Source organism: Maniola hyperantus, chromosome 16, assembly GCF_902806685.2.
Source record: "Maniola hyperantus chromosome 16, iAphHyp1.2, whole genome shotgun sequence".
Classification (NCBI taxonomy): Eukaryota; Metazoa; Arthropoda; class Insecta; order Lepidoptera; family Nymphalidae; genus Maniola; species Maniola hyperantus.
Genome location: NC_048551.1, coordinates 7,553,383 through 7,571,187, shown reverse-complemented (window position 1 = coordinate 7,571,187; position 17,805 = coordinate 7,553,383). Strand labels below are relative to the sequence as shown.

At 37.8% G+C, this 17,805-nt stretch overlaps 3 protein-coding genes across 3 annotated transcripts in view; all 3 read left to right on the top strand.

Moving 5' to 3' along the window:
* Rpt3 (26S proteasome regulatory subunit Rpt3) overlaps positions 1-17,805 on the top strand; it is a 96,248-nt gene that overhangs the window by 74,948 nt on the left and 3,495 nt on the right. The window contains exons 2-7 of the mRNA XM_034977010.2: positions 13,996-14,048; positions 14,127-14,219; positions 14,722-14,893; positions 16,004-16,165; positions 16,677-16,880; positions 17,413-17,560. Coding sequence (XP_034832901.1) covers positions 14,016-14,048; positions 14,127-14,219; positions 14,722-14,893; positions 16,004-16,165; positions 16,677-16,880; positions 17,413-17,560 — 812 coding nt within the window. The 5' untranslated portion in view covers positions 13,996-14,015. The remainder of the gene's footprint in view (positions 1-13,995; positions 14,049-14,126; positions 14,220-14,721; positions 14,894-16,003; positions 16,166-16,676; positions 16,881-17,412; positions 17,561-17,805) is intronic.
* On the top strand, positions 6,143-8,906 carry LOC117989629 (brachyurin-like). The gene is made up of 5 exons (XM_034977023.2): positions 6,143-6,664; positions 7,118-7,391; positions 7,521-7,619; positions 7,884-8,077; positions 8,748-8,906. Exons 1-5 carry the CDS (start codon positions 6,446-6,448, stop codon positions 8,850-8,852), a joined length of 891 nt encoding a protein of 296 aa, XP_034832914.1. The 5' UTR covers positions 6,143-6,445; the 3' UTR covers positions 8,853-8,906.
* Positions 8,904-12,002, top strand: LOC117989782 (chymotrypsin-1-like). Its single transcript, XM_034977192.2, has 5 exons — positions 8,904-9,436; positions 9,873-10,146; positions 10,236-10,334; positions 10,845-11,038; positions 11,785-12,002. The coding sequence occupies exons 1-5, from the start codon at positions 9,221-9,223 to the stop codon at positions 11,881-11,883; spliced, it is 882 nt and encodes a 293-aa protein (XP_034833083.1). The 5' UTR covers positions 8,904-9,220; the 3' UTR covers positions 11,884-12,002.

Here is a 17,805-nt window from a genome sequence, read left to right as displayed (position 1 = left end):
TTTTATTATAACAATAAAACTTAAAGCTAGCCTTATCTAATTATAGTTTATTTGTAATTAAAAATTGATTAAAAGTTGAAATAAATATATGAATTATAAAAAAAAAAACATCCTTAGAAGTTGAATTTTCAAAAATCCTTTCTTAGCGGATGCCTACGTCATAATAGCTATCTGCATGCCCAGCCCGATCTGTCCAGTAGTTTGAACTGTGCGTTGATATATCAGTCAGTCAGTCAGCCAGTCAGTCACCTTTTCCTTTTATATATTTAGATTTATAAAATAGAGATAATTTACGTCCACCAGTCCAACTAAAAAAATCCTTTATGCAGGTTTTGAAAGGAGTTGAAGTTCCATAAGTCTATGGAATTTAGCCTTTAGAATAGTTTTCGTTGTTGATCGTCAACTAAAGGGCTTTCTTTAGGCAGAGGCGAATTTTAATAGGGCCGCACATTGCTTTACTTGGCGATATAACGAACCCTGTGCAGCAATTATCGCGCTAATTAAATTTACGCTCAATGACTAATTTATTCGATAAAAATTTTAGCTTTCGACAGGACCCGCCGAACTAAAATGCCGCATCTTGAATGTTTAAAGTGAAAACTTCTTTAGGCGTGGTGTGCGATTTTGGGATATATTAGGTATACCTACCTACTAATATATATTTTTTAATTACAGAGACGCGTCGATTCTGACAAGTAGCAATGTTATTCTAACTCCCTAGGTCTAGCCTAGCTTTTTTCTATAGCCTATGTTTATTTCAAATACAATTTTTTGCATGGATTCGTTAGAGACCTGGAGAGTGACATAGGCTACTTTTTATCTCAGAAAATCAAAGAGTTCCTGCTGGATTTTCAAAAACCTAAATCCACGCGGATGAAATCTAGTTAAAAATACAGAAAATAATCTTTTTATTTTTAACTAGCCATATATAAGGCCTAATAATACCTATGTCTACATATTCTTATTTTTATTTTAAGTTTATTTTTTGCGCAGCGGATCAGCCTGGCTGTCCAGCGCGGAAATGCAGCCAGTATTCTTGGCACCATTCCACGCGGTTTTATTTAGTTTTGCATAGGTAGTAGGCACATATTATGTATTTCCCTTTCTCTTTTGGTAATATGTGACAAAACTAAGATACAGTAAATAATACGTACGATAAATCATATTTTTCATTCAATCTGCTAAAATTTTCACGTGTATTTTAATTGGGTGTCGTTCACGAAAATCATTTTAGGCGTCAGGTTAGGCAATGTGGCAATGATGACGCGCCACGTTACGCGCTGATCCTAATTGGCGTCGCTGTTCGGCGGCGTCGGCCCATGGCCCGCACGGACCGATTATTGCCAACCCCAAGTTGTTGACTGGTGCGTCGACTACTCTGTGTTCACACCGTCCTCGACGAGAAATGCCGATCTGCCAAAACATAATATAGGGTCTACAAAAATAAAAGGTAGAGTTCCTTGGTGCGTGTAAACGCATAGCATGCTGCGTACGTTAAACGCAGCGTTAGCATGACGTTACGCAGTGATTAATGTACCTACTTACATGATCGCTACCTATGGGCCTCATAAGAAAGCTCAGAGTCACTCAGCGGGCGACGGAGAGAGCTATGCTTGGAGTTTCTCTACGTGATCAAATCAGAAATGAGGAGATCCGTAGGAGAACGAGAGTAACCGACATAGCTCAACTTATTACGAAGCTGAAGTGGCAATGGGCAGGCACATAGGTCGTAAAACCGATAGACGTTGGAGCCTCAAGGTGATGGAATGGCGACCTCGCACCGGAAGATGCAGCGTTGGAAGACCCCCCACTAGGTGGACGGACGACATCAGACGAGTCGCAGGAAGCCGCTGGATTCAGGCGGCGCAAGACCGTGGCGTATCGAAGTCCCTACAAGAGACCTATGTCCAGCAGTGGCCGTCTATCGGTTAATAATAGTGATAAATGTACTTACGTACCTACCTATTGGATTACGCATCCCGAACATTCGCTGAGTGCACAATTATGTTTAGTCTGGCTGTCACGTCATGTTGGAAGTGCGTGCCCGGGATCGAATCGAACCCCGGATCCGCCGACTGTAACACCTACGTCTTATAACTACCTAGTACCTACTAAGCTATAACCGGGTTTTAACACGTCAAGTCTACCTTTCACTTAAATCATCATCATCATCATCATCATCATCATCATCATGATCAACCGATCGCCCGCGCCGGCTCACTACTGAGAACGGGTCTTCTCTCAGAATGAGAAGAATTTGGTCATAGTCTACCACACTGGCCAAGTGCGTTTGACAGGCTTAAATATAAATACCACTTGGAGTAGGTACTATAATATATTATAATGACTTCTTACGCGCCATTTTAACTTTATGTGTCAAATTTCATGTTAAAAGTACGATTTAAGTCCTTATAGGTAAAAAGTAATTTTGACAGATGACAGAGTTAAAATGGCGCGTGAGAAGTCGTTCTGTAACGGCCTACACTTAAATAATACTCTGCACTTACAAACGACTCTATAAACGTTGAGCAGAAAGGCATCTACTCGATTGTGTTGAATCAGATCCGAATGCCATCACCTCGATATCTTGTAGTGGCGAGAACATTAATCGAATTTCAGTCTTCGGCTAACATGGAGTATGCGTTCGAGGTTCTCTCGATAGGCGCATGGATTACTCGATACCCGATAGCAACTCGAGATAACTACTGCAGGATGTCAAGAGGCTGTGAGGATCAACGCAATGCGATATGTACGGTACATGGGGCACTTTAGTGGGAACTATCCGTACGTTACGTGGTTTGGATTGAAGAGTTTCGATTTTAGAGACAATTTAGATCTAGTGTAGTGTGAGCTGATGCTGTAGCGAGACTCGAGAGTTGTAAACTAGAGAACCTCTTTAAACTCTCCACAAACATTGAGAGAACGGAAAAAACATCTTTTTCTTTTAGATAGGTGTATTTTTCGTAAGAAGGCAGCTTGCTGTGGCATTTAAACTGTCGTGTCTACATAGGAGATGCATGAAGCCAGAAGAGTAAATAGTAGATACATCCTCCAGGATGAGCCCAATGGGCATCATGTCATACAAGAGAGGCACAAGCAAGGTTTTTTTTTGTTCCCGGTGCTGAGGATGGCTACCGGGGGGTTTGGAGGGTATAAATCCCACATAACTACAACTGATACCTCAGTCTTCTAACTGATACCTCAGTCAGATCTTCCATACAAAGACAGATACCACATACTCAAGTAATAAAAAAATAAGGCTTTAAAAATAAATAATCCATACTAATATTAAAAATGCGAAAGTGTGTCTGTCTGTCTGCCTGTCTGTCTGTCAGTCTGTCTGCTAGCTTTTCACGGCTCAACCGTTCAACCGATTTTGACGAAATTTGGTACAGAGGTAGCTTGCAACCCAGGGAAGGACATAGGCTACTTTTCATCCCGGAAAATTTAAGAGTTCCCACAGGATTTTTAAGAACCTAAATCCACGCGTACGAAGTCGCGGGCATCAGCTAGTTAAAAATAAATCTTTAAAAAATAAAACACAAAAACCTTTATACCTATGTCCGTTTGAAACCATCCAACCGATTTCATTAGAAAGGCAATAATGTGAAGATGTTTTAAGCGTAGTAGCATACGCCGGCTATCCGCTAGTAGAAAATAGGTAGGTATACCTGAAAAGGCCATCACATTGACACCCTCTCAAAGTCTGGCTGAAAACTGAGAAAAGTGAAGACACTTGATTCAGCAGAAGATTATATCGCGACAGTAATGTAATGTATGATGATTATAGTCGGAAAAGTCATCCCATGTTATTTTTCGTGAGCTTCGGTGCCGTGCGCTGTGTAAATACTTAGCGAAAACAATGTGAATGTGTTGAATATCTATAGTGGAATAGTTGCTCTCAAAAAGACAAGAAGTCATCCGGCTATAGGTGAATGATCAGTGTTAACCGTGCGAAGCCGGGACGGGTCCCTAGTCTAAATATATAAAAGGAAAATGTGACTGACTGACGGACTGACTTTGCCTGACTGACTGATCTATCAACGCACAGCTCAAACTACTGGACGGATCGGGCTGAAATTTGGCATGCAGATAGCTAATATGACGTAGGCATCCGCTAAGAAAGGATTTTTGAAAACTCAACCCCTAAGGGGGTGAAATAGGGTTTTGAAAATTGTGTAGTCCACGCGGACGAAGTCGCGAGCATAAGCTAGTAAATTATAAAATTAGCTTACCAACTTGTCAAAATCAAACACCAATTTAGTCAGAGCCGCGCTCAAATCCTTTGAGCCTTTGTTATTGATTAACAGCCAGATATTCAGGAGATCAGGTTTGTAAAGACAGCGGCGAGGATCGAGCTCTAAATGGTTGTTTGACTGACACACCCTTGTGTGAATAATGCGGGGCTGACATTGTTTGTGTAGCGCATCGCGGAACGTGCAGACTGCAGTCACTCGCGAATAACCAATTTTCAGTAGGTATTGTCTGGGGTAATTCTACGTAAACAGTCTAATTTAATAAAACTCTTTTTTTCAAAATTGTTCAAATATATAATTTTTGTTCGACTTAACATTTTCAGCTACAAAAAACTCGGTAATTTCCACGACAGACAAACTAGGAACCGTAGTAAGCTTGCAACTCCTACGCTCCGCCTCGCGAAAGTGGGAAAGTCATTTGTGGGAATGAGTGTAATATTTTATAATAAAATTCCACAAACAATAATTTTAGACTTGCCTTTACACAAGTTTAAAAATTCTATTAAAAGGCATTTTATACAGTCGAAGACTATGTCAATGATAAGAAGGCTTGGATTGACTCGCTCCAGCAATGCACGGGGCTGCAATTGCTTGTACAGTACCTACGGTATAATAATATTGTAAATCGATCTTGAAAAGAGCAACCGTCGAGTTTTTTGCTGGTTCTTCTCGGTGGGAACGGCATTCCGAACCAGTGGTAAAACCAAAAGCACTTGTAAAAGTTTATTTGAATAAAAAACTATTCTATTCTATTCTAGGACCGGAGGGCTGGCAGTTACCTCGGTCAGCATATTAGTCTGGCCATTCAACGAGGTAACGCTGCCAGCGTTCTGGGCACCCTGCCTCGTTGCGGTGGTTTAGATGATATTTTCGATTTGTAATTTTTATGTTCTAGAATAAGTTTGGTATTTTTGTTTTTTGTAATATTAAAAATAAATTAATTTCTGTTGAAATCTATTCTATTCTATTTCCCAACCAACTTCAAAAACACTGTAAAGTATTTTAAATTAAGTACTCAGTGCTTCAAACCTATTCGTGCCCATAGTGTAAATGCGAAAGTGTGTTTGTTTGGTTATTGGTTTGTGCTTCAATCACGCCGCAACGGAGCAACCAAGGGACCGACGTAATTTTTTGCATGGATATACATTATACATAGTTAAATACCTAGAGAGTGACTAGAGCTACTTTTTATCGCAGAGAATCAAAGAATCCCCACGGGATTCCATCAAGCTACGGCCTACGCGGGCGGTCGCACTTTATATTTGCCTACTTGGATGTTAATAATAATGGCATGGTACTACGGCATAGGACCGTTGTGGGACTTTAAAGAAATGGACCAAAATGACTCAAGATCCTGTTGGGCCAATTCTTTTCAAGTTTCAAGTTATACGCAAAATATAGATATATTATATAAAATAATAAGAAGATAGATTGACAGTCATATAACGTGTAAGTACAGGATCCTTCCAATAACTGCATTATAATTTATACGTGTAGGTAGATAGATAAATCAGTTTCAGATAGGGTCACTAGTCTCTACACTCTACTCTCCAGTGAGTGCTCCCCTTGTCTCGGCAACTTGGTTCAACTGAATTAAATAGTTCCCTCTGAAACTAGGTTGACGTAAACAATTTGCTTCACATTATATTATCTGCATGGTAAATTTAACATCAATATACCTACACCTACTTTATATAAATTATGACGCAGGGAAATGGTATAAACCGGGATTTGTCCTTATCAATAATATAATTATAAATACGTGCTGGTAGTCATAGGTTTGTACCTCTCACTATAATATTGTGAAGATGTAATACAATGATATTATAGAAAAGTGATAAGTAAGCATTCTCTATCTTGACTAAGATCACCAGATAAAAGTATGTATTGATAAATGGCTTGCTCAAACATTTTGCGATTAGGATCGGTTATAATCTATTTACATTGCATTGAATTAATAGTGAGCCAATTCTTTTAAGTTTACTTGTTTTAACATTATCAGTTAAGTGTGATAGTTGCGTAGCAATGTAGGGTGAATCCTGGTTATCTTTTAATACGTTAACAAAAATATTAGTAAATAGATACTATCAATTCTTTAATCTTTAATAATTGCGAGTCAATTTTTATCTATCGTATAAAAGGTATGATTAACCTTACCAATAAACCTAGTTATCCCTTAAACTACCACTATGAAGCTGGCTGTGATTTTGGTGTCTTTGTTAGCTTACGCTTTTGCCAAATCATTCAACTTCGATACATCAGATTATAACACCGCCTATGGATATTTAACCAGATATGGAATCCCAGTAGGAGAAAGAATACAAAAGGCTGAAAAAGAATATTTGAAAGGTCAGACGTCTAGAATCGTTGGTGGTTCTCCTTCCGCTCATGGACAATTTAAATATCAGGTATTGTGGACGATATTTTATACTTGTGGCATGTGTTCGCAACCACAATTTGAGAGAAACACTAGGTAACGTATGAAACTAAGAAAAATATATGGTTATTTATAACTTCAATTCTATTTTTAGCAAATCTTTGAGCATTTTGGCAATGAAAGTGTATGTCAGCGATTCTCTCAAATTATTTTTAGATTTAATCATAGTTTGATATTAATTAAGTGTGTAACGATGATGCCTAGATGACCCAATATAATGTCATATATTAGGTCATCTAGATAAAAGCACCTTAAAAATGTCAGATTAAAAAATATTTATATACTTTTAATATCTGCTGTATTAGCTATGAATATTTTTAATGGTTCACCAACAGATCAATACGAGATTAACCTAAAAAAGGTATGCTTTGTGTTACATACCAGCTAATAAATACCTAAAATGATAATATCATTTTTATTCTAGGCTGGCTTAATCTCGGATATCATTGGAATCACCGGCAGAGGCGTTTGTGGTGGTTCTTTAATTAGCCCCAACCGAGTCCTGACAGCAGCCCATTGTTGGTTTGATGGCCGAAATCGGGCTTGGAGGTTTACTGTTGTACTGGACTCTGTGCTGCTCTTCAGTGGTGGAACGAGGCTCGAATCTACAGATGTTGTAATGCACGCTCGTTGGTTTCCCCAGTTGATTCGTAATGACATTGCTGTTATTCGTTTACCTTCTCCTGTAACACTTTCAGGTACATATTTTGCCTTTTTATTTTATCTGCTATCTATAATATTGAAAATCAGAGCTTTACATCTTTCTAGCTGAAGCTAGGCAATCAATAGGTCCTAATGTCCTAATGTAAAAAAATATCTCTTTACAGCAACCGTTGGCATTATATCTTTGCCATCTAAAGACCAACTTAATGAAAACTTTGTTGGAGCTGAAGCTACTGCGTCAGGCTTTGGAATTACCAAAGATGGTGAGTAACAATCCAAAATGTAAATTTTTTTACCTCTTTGTTCCTTGCTTGTGTCAAACATTTTCCTAAACAAGTGCCACCAACCTATCTGTTCAGGAGGGCAATATTAGAATTAGAGCTGCGTCAGCCTCCATTTCAAAATCCTAAACAGATAAGTTGGTGGCATTGTGCATTTTGAACTCTGGTAGAAACATAACACACTAGTTAAGTACCTAACTTAATATTATTTTTCTAATAAATTCATTAATCGTTTACTGTTTTCAGATGGCAGTATAACCGCTGGCCAATTCTTGAGTCATGTACGTTTGGACGTGATTTCAAACCTGCGATGCTCACTGGCCTTCCCACTTATTCTTCAACCATCGAACATCTGTACAGCGACCACGGATGGACAGAGCACATGCCGTGGAGATTCCGGCGGCCCACTTGTTATTGATAAGGACGGTGAACCTGTCCTTGTAAGTTTCCTTAATTTTGGAAACAAGATATGAATGACATGATCATCCTACTAATATTATAAATGTGAAAGTATGGATGTTTGGATGTTTGTTACTCAATCATGCAAAAAACTGCTGGACGGATTTGGGTGAAATTTGGAATGGAGATAGAATATACCCTGGATTAATACATAGGCTACTTTTTATCCCGGAAAATTAAAGAGTTGCCGCGGGATTTGGAAAAACGTAAATCCACGCGGACGAAGTCGCGGGCATCAGCTAGTAATACATATATCTATACAGAGAAATATTATATTCTTTATTATATATACTATTTTACTGTATCTATAGGTATCAAGCAGGTTTCCTCAATTTTTACCGTATTAAAAACTTAATCCGTAATTAAAACAAAACAATCTCAAACAAAGGTTTTCAAAATCTTTATTGTCCGCTGCGGTTGTGATTTTTATTTTATTTTTATTTTAATTTGCTTAAGGGCCGATTTCACCAACGTAAAATAATTCTTATCCGAGCGTTGATATTTTGACAGGTTTTCAATAGAAAACTGTCATTAATTTATTCCTCGGTTATACGTCAATCGACGTTGGTGAAATCGGCACTAAGTATACTAACTACAAATAGGAACATATTTACATATATACATTAACTATTTAGGAATTTATCTTTATAGATTGGCATTACCTCGTTTGGATCTGCTCTCGGCTGTGAAATGGGTTCTCCAGCCGTCTTCGTCAGGGTCACATCCTATAATGACTTCATAAAGGAAAACCTCTAACGAATAGCTTTTATTAAGCGTGGTTAACAGTTAATAAATTATATTTTTTTTAAATTCAGATTTTCTTTTAAACTCCTGGCTCAAATATGCAATCTAAAATAAAAATAGATTGAATAGAATAAATGAAAACGTTCTGAATACTAAGGCTATATTTTTAAAGATTAAATACCTAGTTAATTTTGTCTAAATTATTTCGATTATTACAAAAATAATAATCAATACAGAGATAAAGCATTTTGAAATCTGCTTTAAATTACTCATATCTAATCTTACTAATTACATTCAGATTAAAAATTAACATTTCAGAAAGTATAAAAGGTAGGATTAATTTTTCATCCAAGTCATTTAGGGTACCTTAAACCATCATCATGAAGGTACTGGTACTTCTCGTTTCTTTAGCGGCATTCGTTTCAGCTGGGACAGTACCTGACTATTCAAAATTCAACCCTGTATATGGGTACCTAACCAGATTTGGCATCCCAGAAGCCGAAAGAATTCAAAAGGCCGAAGAGGCTTACTTGAACAGTCAATCATCCAGAATTGTCGGTGGATTTCCGGCGGCACGAGCACAAATTCCCTATCAGGTATGACATTCTTATTTCATTGAACAAGTCCTATTTTTAGACGCCGTCATCATTTAAAATTGCACCATTTGCATCCGAATTTCTGTTTGAAAATATAACTGTTAGTCTTCCATTTTGACCCTGCTCCTACTAGACTGGAGGGCGCCAGGGTACTGGTTGCACACGGGCACCACAAGGGCTAGAGACGCCTCTGACCGCAGCGATATTATTTCTTAAAGCTCCAACTTTGCTGGTCAAAGATTTCGTCACTTTTTTAATCAACTCTTTAAAAACAATAAGCAAGGAGAAGAAAATTTAGACGTACTAATTTTATTTTGTTTTAAACCAAATCAAAGGTAAATCTGTTTTGTGTAGTTATATGAATGGTTGCTTTGTTAATACGAGGAGCTCTTCTTGTTCTTCTTCTTGTTAAAACTTTTCCTTCCTTTCAAATTAGGCGGGTCTGATCTCAGACATCATTGGCCAAACGGGCAGAGGTGTGTGCGGTGGCTCCCTCATTACCAACAACCGAATCCTCACGGCTGCTCACTGCTGGTTCGACGGACGCAACCACGCATGGCGATTCACTGTTGTCCTCGGCTCCCATCTTCTCTTCACCGGGGGAACCAGAATATTAACCAGTGCTGTTAAAATGCATGATGAGTGGTTCCCATGGTTAATCCGTAATGACATAGCCATGGCCCATTTACCCAACCGTGTAGTATTTACAGGTATTGTTAAAGTTTTAGCACACTAATTATTATTGTCTTCGTGATTAGATTGACTTAGGTAATAACTAACAATTTTAATATGTTTATAGACACAATTTCTTCCATTTCCATACCCACTGGATCTCTACTGGATCAAGACTTTTCTGGTAGTCAAGCTACAGTTTCTGGTTTTGGATTAATTGACAATGGTATGTAAATTTCCCTTTCTTCTTTAGAAATTTAAAAGAAATATTTACCTGTCTACCTAAATAAATAAATAATCGTTTTATTTGCAAGAAAGTTGGTACAAGAGAGATGGAGGTATACAATATAATTAAATTTATCCACAGTTATCAAGTAAACAATTTTATTATTACATTAAATATATTGTTTAGCGTCGTAATAGCATTTTTCTAAAAGATTGCCATCTTGACCTGTCGCGTACTACTGTACACACTATAAGTACAGTAGGTACGAAGGTATCGTCGCGACAACGCCTTCTCGACAGTAGTAGGTATTTCCCTATTTTAGCGGTATTTTCTGCCGGTAGTTTTTTTTTATATCTTTTATTAACAGGCTTTTACAGCTGCCGGTAGTTAGTTGGTACATAAGATAGGTTAGGTACCTACCTACTAGTCAGATTAAAATCAAATATAAGTAGGTACCTATACCTACCTACCTACAATTTTAAATACATTTTGTTAATTTCGTGATTTCAGCTGAAACAATTTCGCCTGACCAGTTTTTGAGCTACGCACGAGTCTCGGTGATTACGAACAGTGCTTGTAATCTGGCATTCCCTACCATCATACAAGATAGCCACATTTGTACTAGCACTCTAGGAGGATCCGGACCGGACCGTGGAGATTCTGGTGGCCCGCTCATCACCGAGTGGGGTGGCCGACTCATACAGGTAAGAAACACATAATATACCTAAGTAGGTAATTACCTTTCTACTTTTATAAGATACTAGCTTAGCCGTTCCAGCTTAGCGCGCATGATAATTAGTAGACACCTACCTAAGTATTCTGAAAATCCTTTCAGAGGCGTTCTATATAAAAAGAAAAGCTTTACTTATGCAGAGGTCATGTAAGAAAGCGCTTGGTCTTAGTTATGGCAGTTTGATAAGCCCATACCTACTTTACTTATCCCTAATCAGTTTCTAGCGGCATCCGGATTCCGGAACGCTATCGCTTGGCGGTACGACTTTACCGGTAGCGTAATAAAATAACTAGCCACGGTAAGCCTCTCACTAGACATTAGAGACAATTCACAATTATACATACTTGAATGTCCTGCTGAGAGTCAAACCTAGGACCTCCCGCTTATAAGACCACAGCGCTAACCACTGCGCCTGGTAAGTCGTCAAATATTACATAGAGCAATGAAACTTATATCTCTCTAACTTATACATCGACTTTTAGAATGAGACTTCGGCTTTGCACAGCGTTGTCTCTGTCACTCATACCGACATCTGTCATTGAGACTGACAAAACGTCACATAAGTAGGTACTTATATGTGACGTTTTGTCGGCCTCAATGACAGAAATAACGCTCCACCAAACCGCTATCTCTTTCTAAAGGTCGATGTACAATATTTCTTGCCGGTTACTGTAGATGAATGTTATGGCACGGTGGTAAACTTTTGTTCTTTTACAGATTGGTGTTGTATCGTTTGGATCTGCTTTGGACCTGCGTCTACCTGCAGCTTACGCCCGAGTTACGAAATTCAATGACTTTATCCAGAAAAATAAGTAACCTTAGACTGTTACAAATTGCTTATCAATTTGTATAGGTACCTACCTATACCTAATTTAAAATTTTAAGTTGTAGGTACTTAAGTACCTAGTTACCTAATTAAAAATCTTCAAATTGCATCATTTATTTTTATTTTGCACCTACTTAATTACCTATTATGAAGCAAGAATTAGTTTAAATGATAAAAATGATTAGGTAGGTAGGTACGCGATAAAGATCAATAGGTAATTACCTACCTGTCAAGCTATCTACATTTTTTCTATATCCATTACCTACATTTTGGATTTGCCTTTACACAACGTTAAAAAATTATTAAAAGTAGGTAGGTACATGCTCCTGATAAACGCATATTACATAATCGAAAATTAGGTAGTTATGTAGGTAAATGATGAGACCTGCAGCTCGCTCCAGTAATGCGCGGGGACTGCAATTACTTTTATACATGACATAATACCTGTTGTTTCTTGCTTAGTGGCTTTTGGTAGTGCCACCACGGCACAATTTACTTCGCCAATATCGCGTAGATTGAAGACATAATACCTATTGTACAATCAAATCTTTGAAAAGAGCAGCCGCCGAGTTTCTTACTGGTCATCTCGGTAGGAAAGGCATTCCGAAACAATAGTAGATTAGATGCATCGTCATCCATATCCAGACTATAATACAGGTATTATAATAAATGCGAAAGTGTCTGTCTGTCTGTCTGCTAGCTTTTCACTGCCCAACAGTTTAACCGATTTGGATGAAATTCGGTACAGTGTTAGAGTCAGCATCCCGGGGACGGACGGATGGGCTAAGCAATCTTTCCCAAAAGGAAGATATACACGCCCTGATAACAGCAAAAAAATCGGGCATTCCCGCCATCATTAAAAATCTGGCAGCATCTGAAAACGTCAAAAAATGTTGTTTTAAACGCCGCCATCTTGCGGTATTGCTACGTAAAAAATATGAAATTCACTGTTTTTGTTTTTAATTAGAGCCATTGCTTGAAACATAACATCACGATATATCCTGATAATAGATACAGCATAAATGTGTCTGCATCTTTAATACTTAGCACTAGGTAAGTATAGCATTTGAGCCGGTAAACATGATAAGTTGTAAGTCCATGGCCTATAATAAAATGGTTTTTATTTATTATTATTTTCGATTTGGAAACAGGGGTGGCTTTCCCAATATCTCACTTAATTAGATAAAACTTACTCGATGTCAACGTTGTCATCTTCTATATTATATAAAAATGTGTTGCTGATCGCAAATCTCGAGAACAGCTGAACCGATTTCGCTAATTCTTTTTTTATAATATTCCTTGAAGTACGAGGATGGTTCTTACGGAGATAAAAATATAAAGATTTCAGAAAATTAAAGAAGAAAAAAAAATTAAAGAATCGACTGTTAGGCGGTACGAAGTTCGCCGGGTCAGCTAGTTTTTAGGGTTCTGCAGTAAACAAGCAACCCTTATAGTTGCGCCATGTCCGTCCGTCTGTCTGTCCGTGCGTCCGTCCTCGGTTAATAAATATTAATCACGCCGACAAAGTGGTGAAATAAAATTTTGAAAAATATTTTTTTTTGGGGTAGCTCCCCTACATGTAAAGTGGGGATGATTTTTTTTCTCGTGTACCCCATAGTGTGGGGTATCGTTGAATAGGTCTTTTAAAAATACTGTGGGCGTGCTAACATCATTTTTCGATTTCTACAGTCAAGTGTGTGTGTGTGTGTGTGTGTGTGTGTGTGTGTGTGTGTGTGTGTGTGTGTGTGTGTGTGTGTGTGTGTGTGTCCTCTATCAGCCAAATGGTACTATATAGGAACGTGAAAAAATTCACTGCAGTATAACTATATATCTATCAATTTTAAAGGAAAACTATTATGGCTAAGTAGGGTTCACACGTGGCCCGCCACGTACTTGGCCGGTTTTTAATATATTCCGTATAATTGAGAAGATTTTCTTCTTATTTTGTTTAGTGCCACATTTTATTTGCTGCTGTCAACCCCTAAATCGTCGGTGACAGTGACAACTGACAAGTGACAGCATGACGGCGTAATATTTTGACATTTCGCTGGGTCACTGATGAAATACCTAAGCAATAAGCATTGTTCATTGTGATAACAGAATTTAGATTTTTTAGAAAAACATGGAAGAAATTGGTATTGTACTTCCCGAAAAGGTAATTAGTAAATGAAGCATTTGCCTATAATTTACATAAAATATTCTGTAAGTAAACGTTGTGTTGTTGTTTCTAAAGGATGAGCAAGTCACCGACACCAAGGGAGTCCCGTTTGCGGGCCCACAGTCTTTCGAGGAATTGGAATCTGAAGATTTATACACAAAATACAAAGTAAAGTATAACTTTTAACAAATGTAAATAGCTTTTTTACTTTCATTGTTGTTGATAAGGTAGCTTTTTCATTGGATAGGTAAATTTCCACATTATCATGTTCGCAATTCGCTTTATACTCGACTGCAGCGAAGCCAAAGGGGGGTTATGTGTTTGACCTTTTTAAATTATTTATTTTTAGATACCTACTTATTTATAAACTTAACTAAAAGCTTGATATATTTTCATCTGACTAGCAAAGAGTCAATTTGGAGGTACAAAGCCGGAAAACTTCCACTTAACTCCTGCCTTGGAGAGCTTGTGAAACAAATTCTTTCTATACAATATCATTGGCGAAATAAATTGCACCCATTTAGTGCAGCTGTGTGCCACTAAAACAAAATTGAATTATTTAATTGAAACAAATTTTGGATTGTAGTGTTTTAGAACCAAATCATGTTCATTGTTGCATTTCATTAGCACAGAATATTACCGGCTTTCAATACATTGAATTTATTTGCAGAAACTGCAGCGTATGTTAGAGTTCCTAGAAGTGCAAGAGGAATACATAAAGGATGAACAAAGAAATCTCAAGAAGGAATACCTCCATGCCCAGGAAGAGGTGAAGAGGATCCAATCAGTGCCGCTAGTCATTGGGCAGTTCCTTGAAGCTGTTGATCAGAATACTGGCATTGGTATGTCTGCTTTGATCTTTATTTTGACCCAACTGCAGTTAAACCCAAAAGAAGGGCTGTTTGACCTGTATGTATGTATGTATGTCCACTCTTAAATACTCAATGGTTCAACCGATTTTGATAAATGATGTCATTAGATTTGTCTTCATGGTGCGAGTGTCACTAGGTACATAAAATCAAAATGGCGGATTTTATGGGCTCAAATGTATGGGCTGAAAAAGATGAGGAAACCGTAGTTGAAGTTTTTTGACAACCTTTTATTTAGTATAATATGTACTATAGTCCACACATTTTAAACATTGTCATCGAGTTATCTGACTGTTTCGCTTACAGGTCCGTAGGTAAGTGCGAGCGAAACAGACTTAACTCGATGACTCAGTTTAAAATGCATCTACTATAGCTAATGCGCGCGACTTCGTCCGAGTGGACTACACAAATTTCAACCCTATTTTACCCCCTTGGCGGTTGAATTTTCAAAAATCCTTTCTTAGCGGATGCCTATGTCATAATAGCTATTTTGCATGCCAAATATCAGCACAATCTATCCAGTAGTTTGAGCTGTGCATTGATAGATCAGTTGGTCAGCTTTTCCTTTTATATAATATACTAGCTGATCCCCGCGGCTTCGCCCGCGTAGATTTAGGTTTTTAAAGATCCTGTTTAGGCTATAGCCTATGTCACTCGGGAATAATGTAGCTTTCTACTGGTGAAAGAATTTTAAAAATCGGTTCAGTAGTTCCAAAGATTACCCCCTACAAACAAACTTAACGACATTACCTCTTTATATAATAGTATAGATATATAATATATAGATATAGATTTAAGATTATTGTCCTAAATATTATGTACAATTCTGGACTTTTTGGACTTGCCATGTTGAATACAGTACTGTAGCATGCTGTGTTATTCCAAATAGTTTTTAAAAATCTTGTGGGAACTCTTTGATTTTCCAGCATAAAAAGTAGATTTTCCAGAATAAATGGAGTTTGTTAACTATAGCCATGTAAAATATGTCGATCTGTTGCACCATTGTGGCATGATTGAAGGACAACCCAACAAAATACACACTTTTGCGTCATTTTATAAGATAATATGTTCTAAATTTTTCAGTTGGCAGCACGACAGGCTCAAATTACTATGTAAGGATCCTGTCCACAATAGACCGTGAGTTGCTGAAACCTTCAGCCTCAGTCGCTCTACACAAGCATTCCAATGCTCTGGTGGATGTTTTGCCTCCGGAAGCAGACAGCTCCATCTCTATGTTGCAAGCTGGTAAGAATAGAATTTTGAGTAATTTTTCTTTTTCTATTCTAAACTATTTTCCACACTTCAATTTATACATTATCTTAATTTTACAACCAAATAATATTTTTTAGTTTTGTTGCATGAACCAAAAATGCCAAAAAATCAACTGCAGAATATTTAAGATGGCTTGTATGAAGAATCTGCAGAAAAAATAAGTGTCATTTTGTATAGCAAGTTTTCCAGCATACCTACTTGTTTCTCAGTTCCAGTGGTTGAAATTTACTTTATAATGCAGTCATGCTAGTATACCTGGGGCTTGATTACGGTAAAATGACGCAACAATTTCACAATCACAATCACCTCTGATTGGTTGACGGCTGACGCTCGTTCACTATTGGCTACAATGTATTGTTGCAACAAGAACACCATAAATTCAGCCAATCACAACCATTGAGATTGTAATAATGATTGATGCAGTTTTTCCGCAATCAACCAGCTGGGTAAATAACGAAATATTTAAATGAACTTTTTATTACAGATGAGAAGCCTGATGTACAATACTCAGACATTGGAGGCATGGACACACAGAAGCAAGAGATCCGTGAGGCGGTGGAGCTGCCCCTTACACATGTGGAGCTGTACCGGCAGATCGGTATTGAGCCGCCGAGAGGCGTGCTTATGTATGGACCACCTGGCTGTGGCAAAACCATGTTGGCTAAGGCGGTCGCTCATCATACGACAGGTATTGGAGTAATGTTTCTATTTCAAACTGTTATAACTAGACCCAGTTAAACTGTCGCATTCATATTCATTAGTTATCAAGTATGGTTACTTTTGTATAACATGATTTAATTTTAAATGATATAGTTAGAATAGAATATATTTTTATTCAAGTAAACTTAAACAAAGTGCTTTAGAACCACTGGTTTCGAATGTCGTTCCTGTTAAAAACATATTAGTTATTTTTAGAGTTCTGAATTTCCAGAAAAAAGGCACCCTTATAGGATCACTTTGTTGTCTGCCTGTGTCTCTGTCTGTCAAGACCCGTCATGGAAATCAAATAGGGTACCTGTTGACATCATGAAATTTGGCAGATAGCAAAGTCTTATAGCACAAGTAAACGGAAAAATCGGAAAGTTGAATTTGTGGTGACACCACAAGTCTTTCTTGAATTTTGTGGAAAAAATGTCAAGCTGTAGGTACAGCACTAAGGATTAGCACAAATAGGATAACTAAATGATTTGCTTGCAACAAAATATATAAACCCATTACAGCTGCCTTTATCCGCGTGGTGGGGTCGGAGTTCGTGCAGAAGTACCTGGGCGAGGGCCCGCGCATGGTGCGCGACGTGTTCCGTCTCGCCAAGGAGAACAGCCCTGCTATCATCTTCATTGACGAGATAGACGCCATTGCCACTAAGAGGTATCACTATTGACCTATTACAGCTACTTTTACCCACCATTGCAACCAATAGGTAGCACTATTGACCTATTTACAGCTGCCTTTTTTCGCATGGTGGGGGCTGCCTCGAAACAGTACAGCTATTCCGAGGCCGCCATCTTTTCGAGGCGTTTCAAGTATCAAGTAGTTAATGGCATAGATTAATAATAAAAAGTTCTATTTTTTTTTTTTTTTACAATAAAACTTAAAGCTAGCCTTATCTAATT

What these genes read in the sequence shown, in the direction of transcription:
- LOC117989629 (XM_034977023.2), top strand. Translation starts at nt 6,446, where the DNA reads ATGAAGCTGGCTGTGATTTTGGTGTCTTTGTTAGCTTACGCTTTTGCC. An exon ending in ATGGACAATTTAAATATCAG is followed by an intron (nt 6,665 to 7,117) that starts GTATTGTGGACG and finishes TTTTTATTCTAG; the next exon opens with GCTGGCTTAATCTCGGATAT. An exon ending in TTCTCCTGTAACACTTTCAG is followed by an intron (nt 7,392 to 7,520) that starts GTACATATTTTG and finishes ATCTCTTTACAG; the next exon opens with CAACCGTTGGCATTATATCT.
- LOC117989782 (XM_034977192.2), top strand. Translation starts at nt 9,221, where the DNA reads ATGAAGGTACTGGTACTTCTCGTTTCTTTAGCGGCATTCGTTTCAGCT. An exon ending in GAGCACAAATTCCCTATCAG is followed by an intron (nt 9,437 to 9,872) that starts GTATGACATTCT and finishes CTTTCAAATTAG; the next exon opens with GCGGGTCTGATCTCAGACAT. An exon ending in GGGGTGGCCGACTCATACAG is followed by an intron (nt 11,039 to 11,784) that starts GTAAGAAACACA and finishes GTTCTTTTACAG; the next exon opens with ATTGGTGTTGTATCGTTTGG.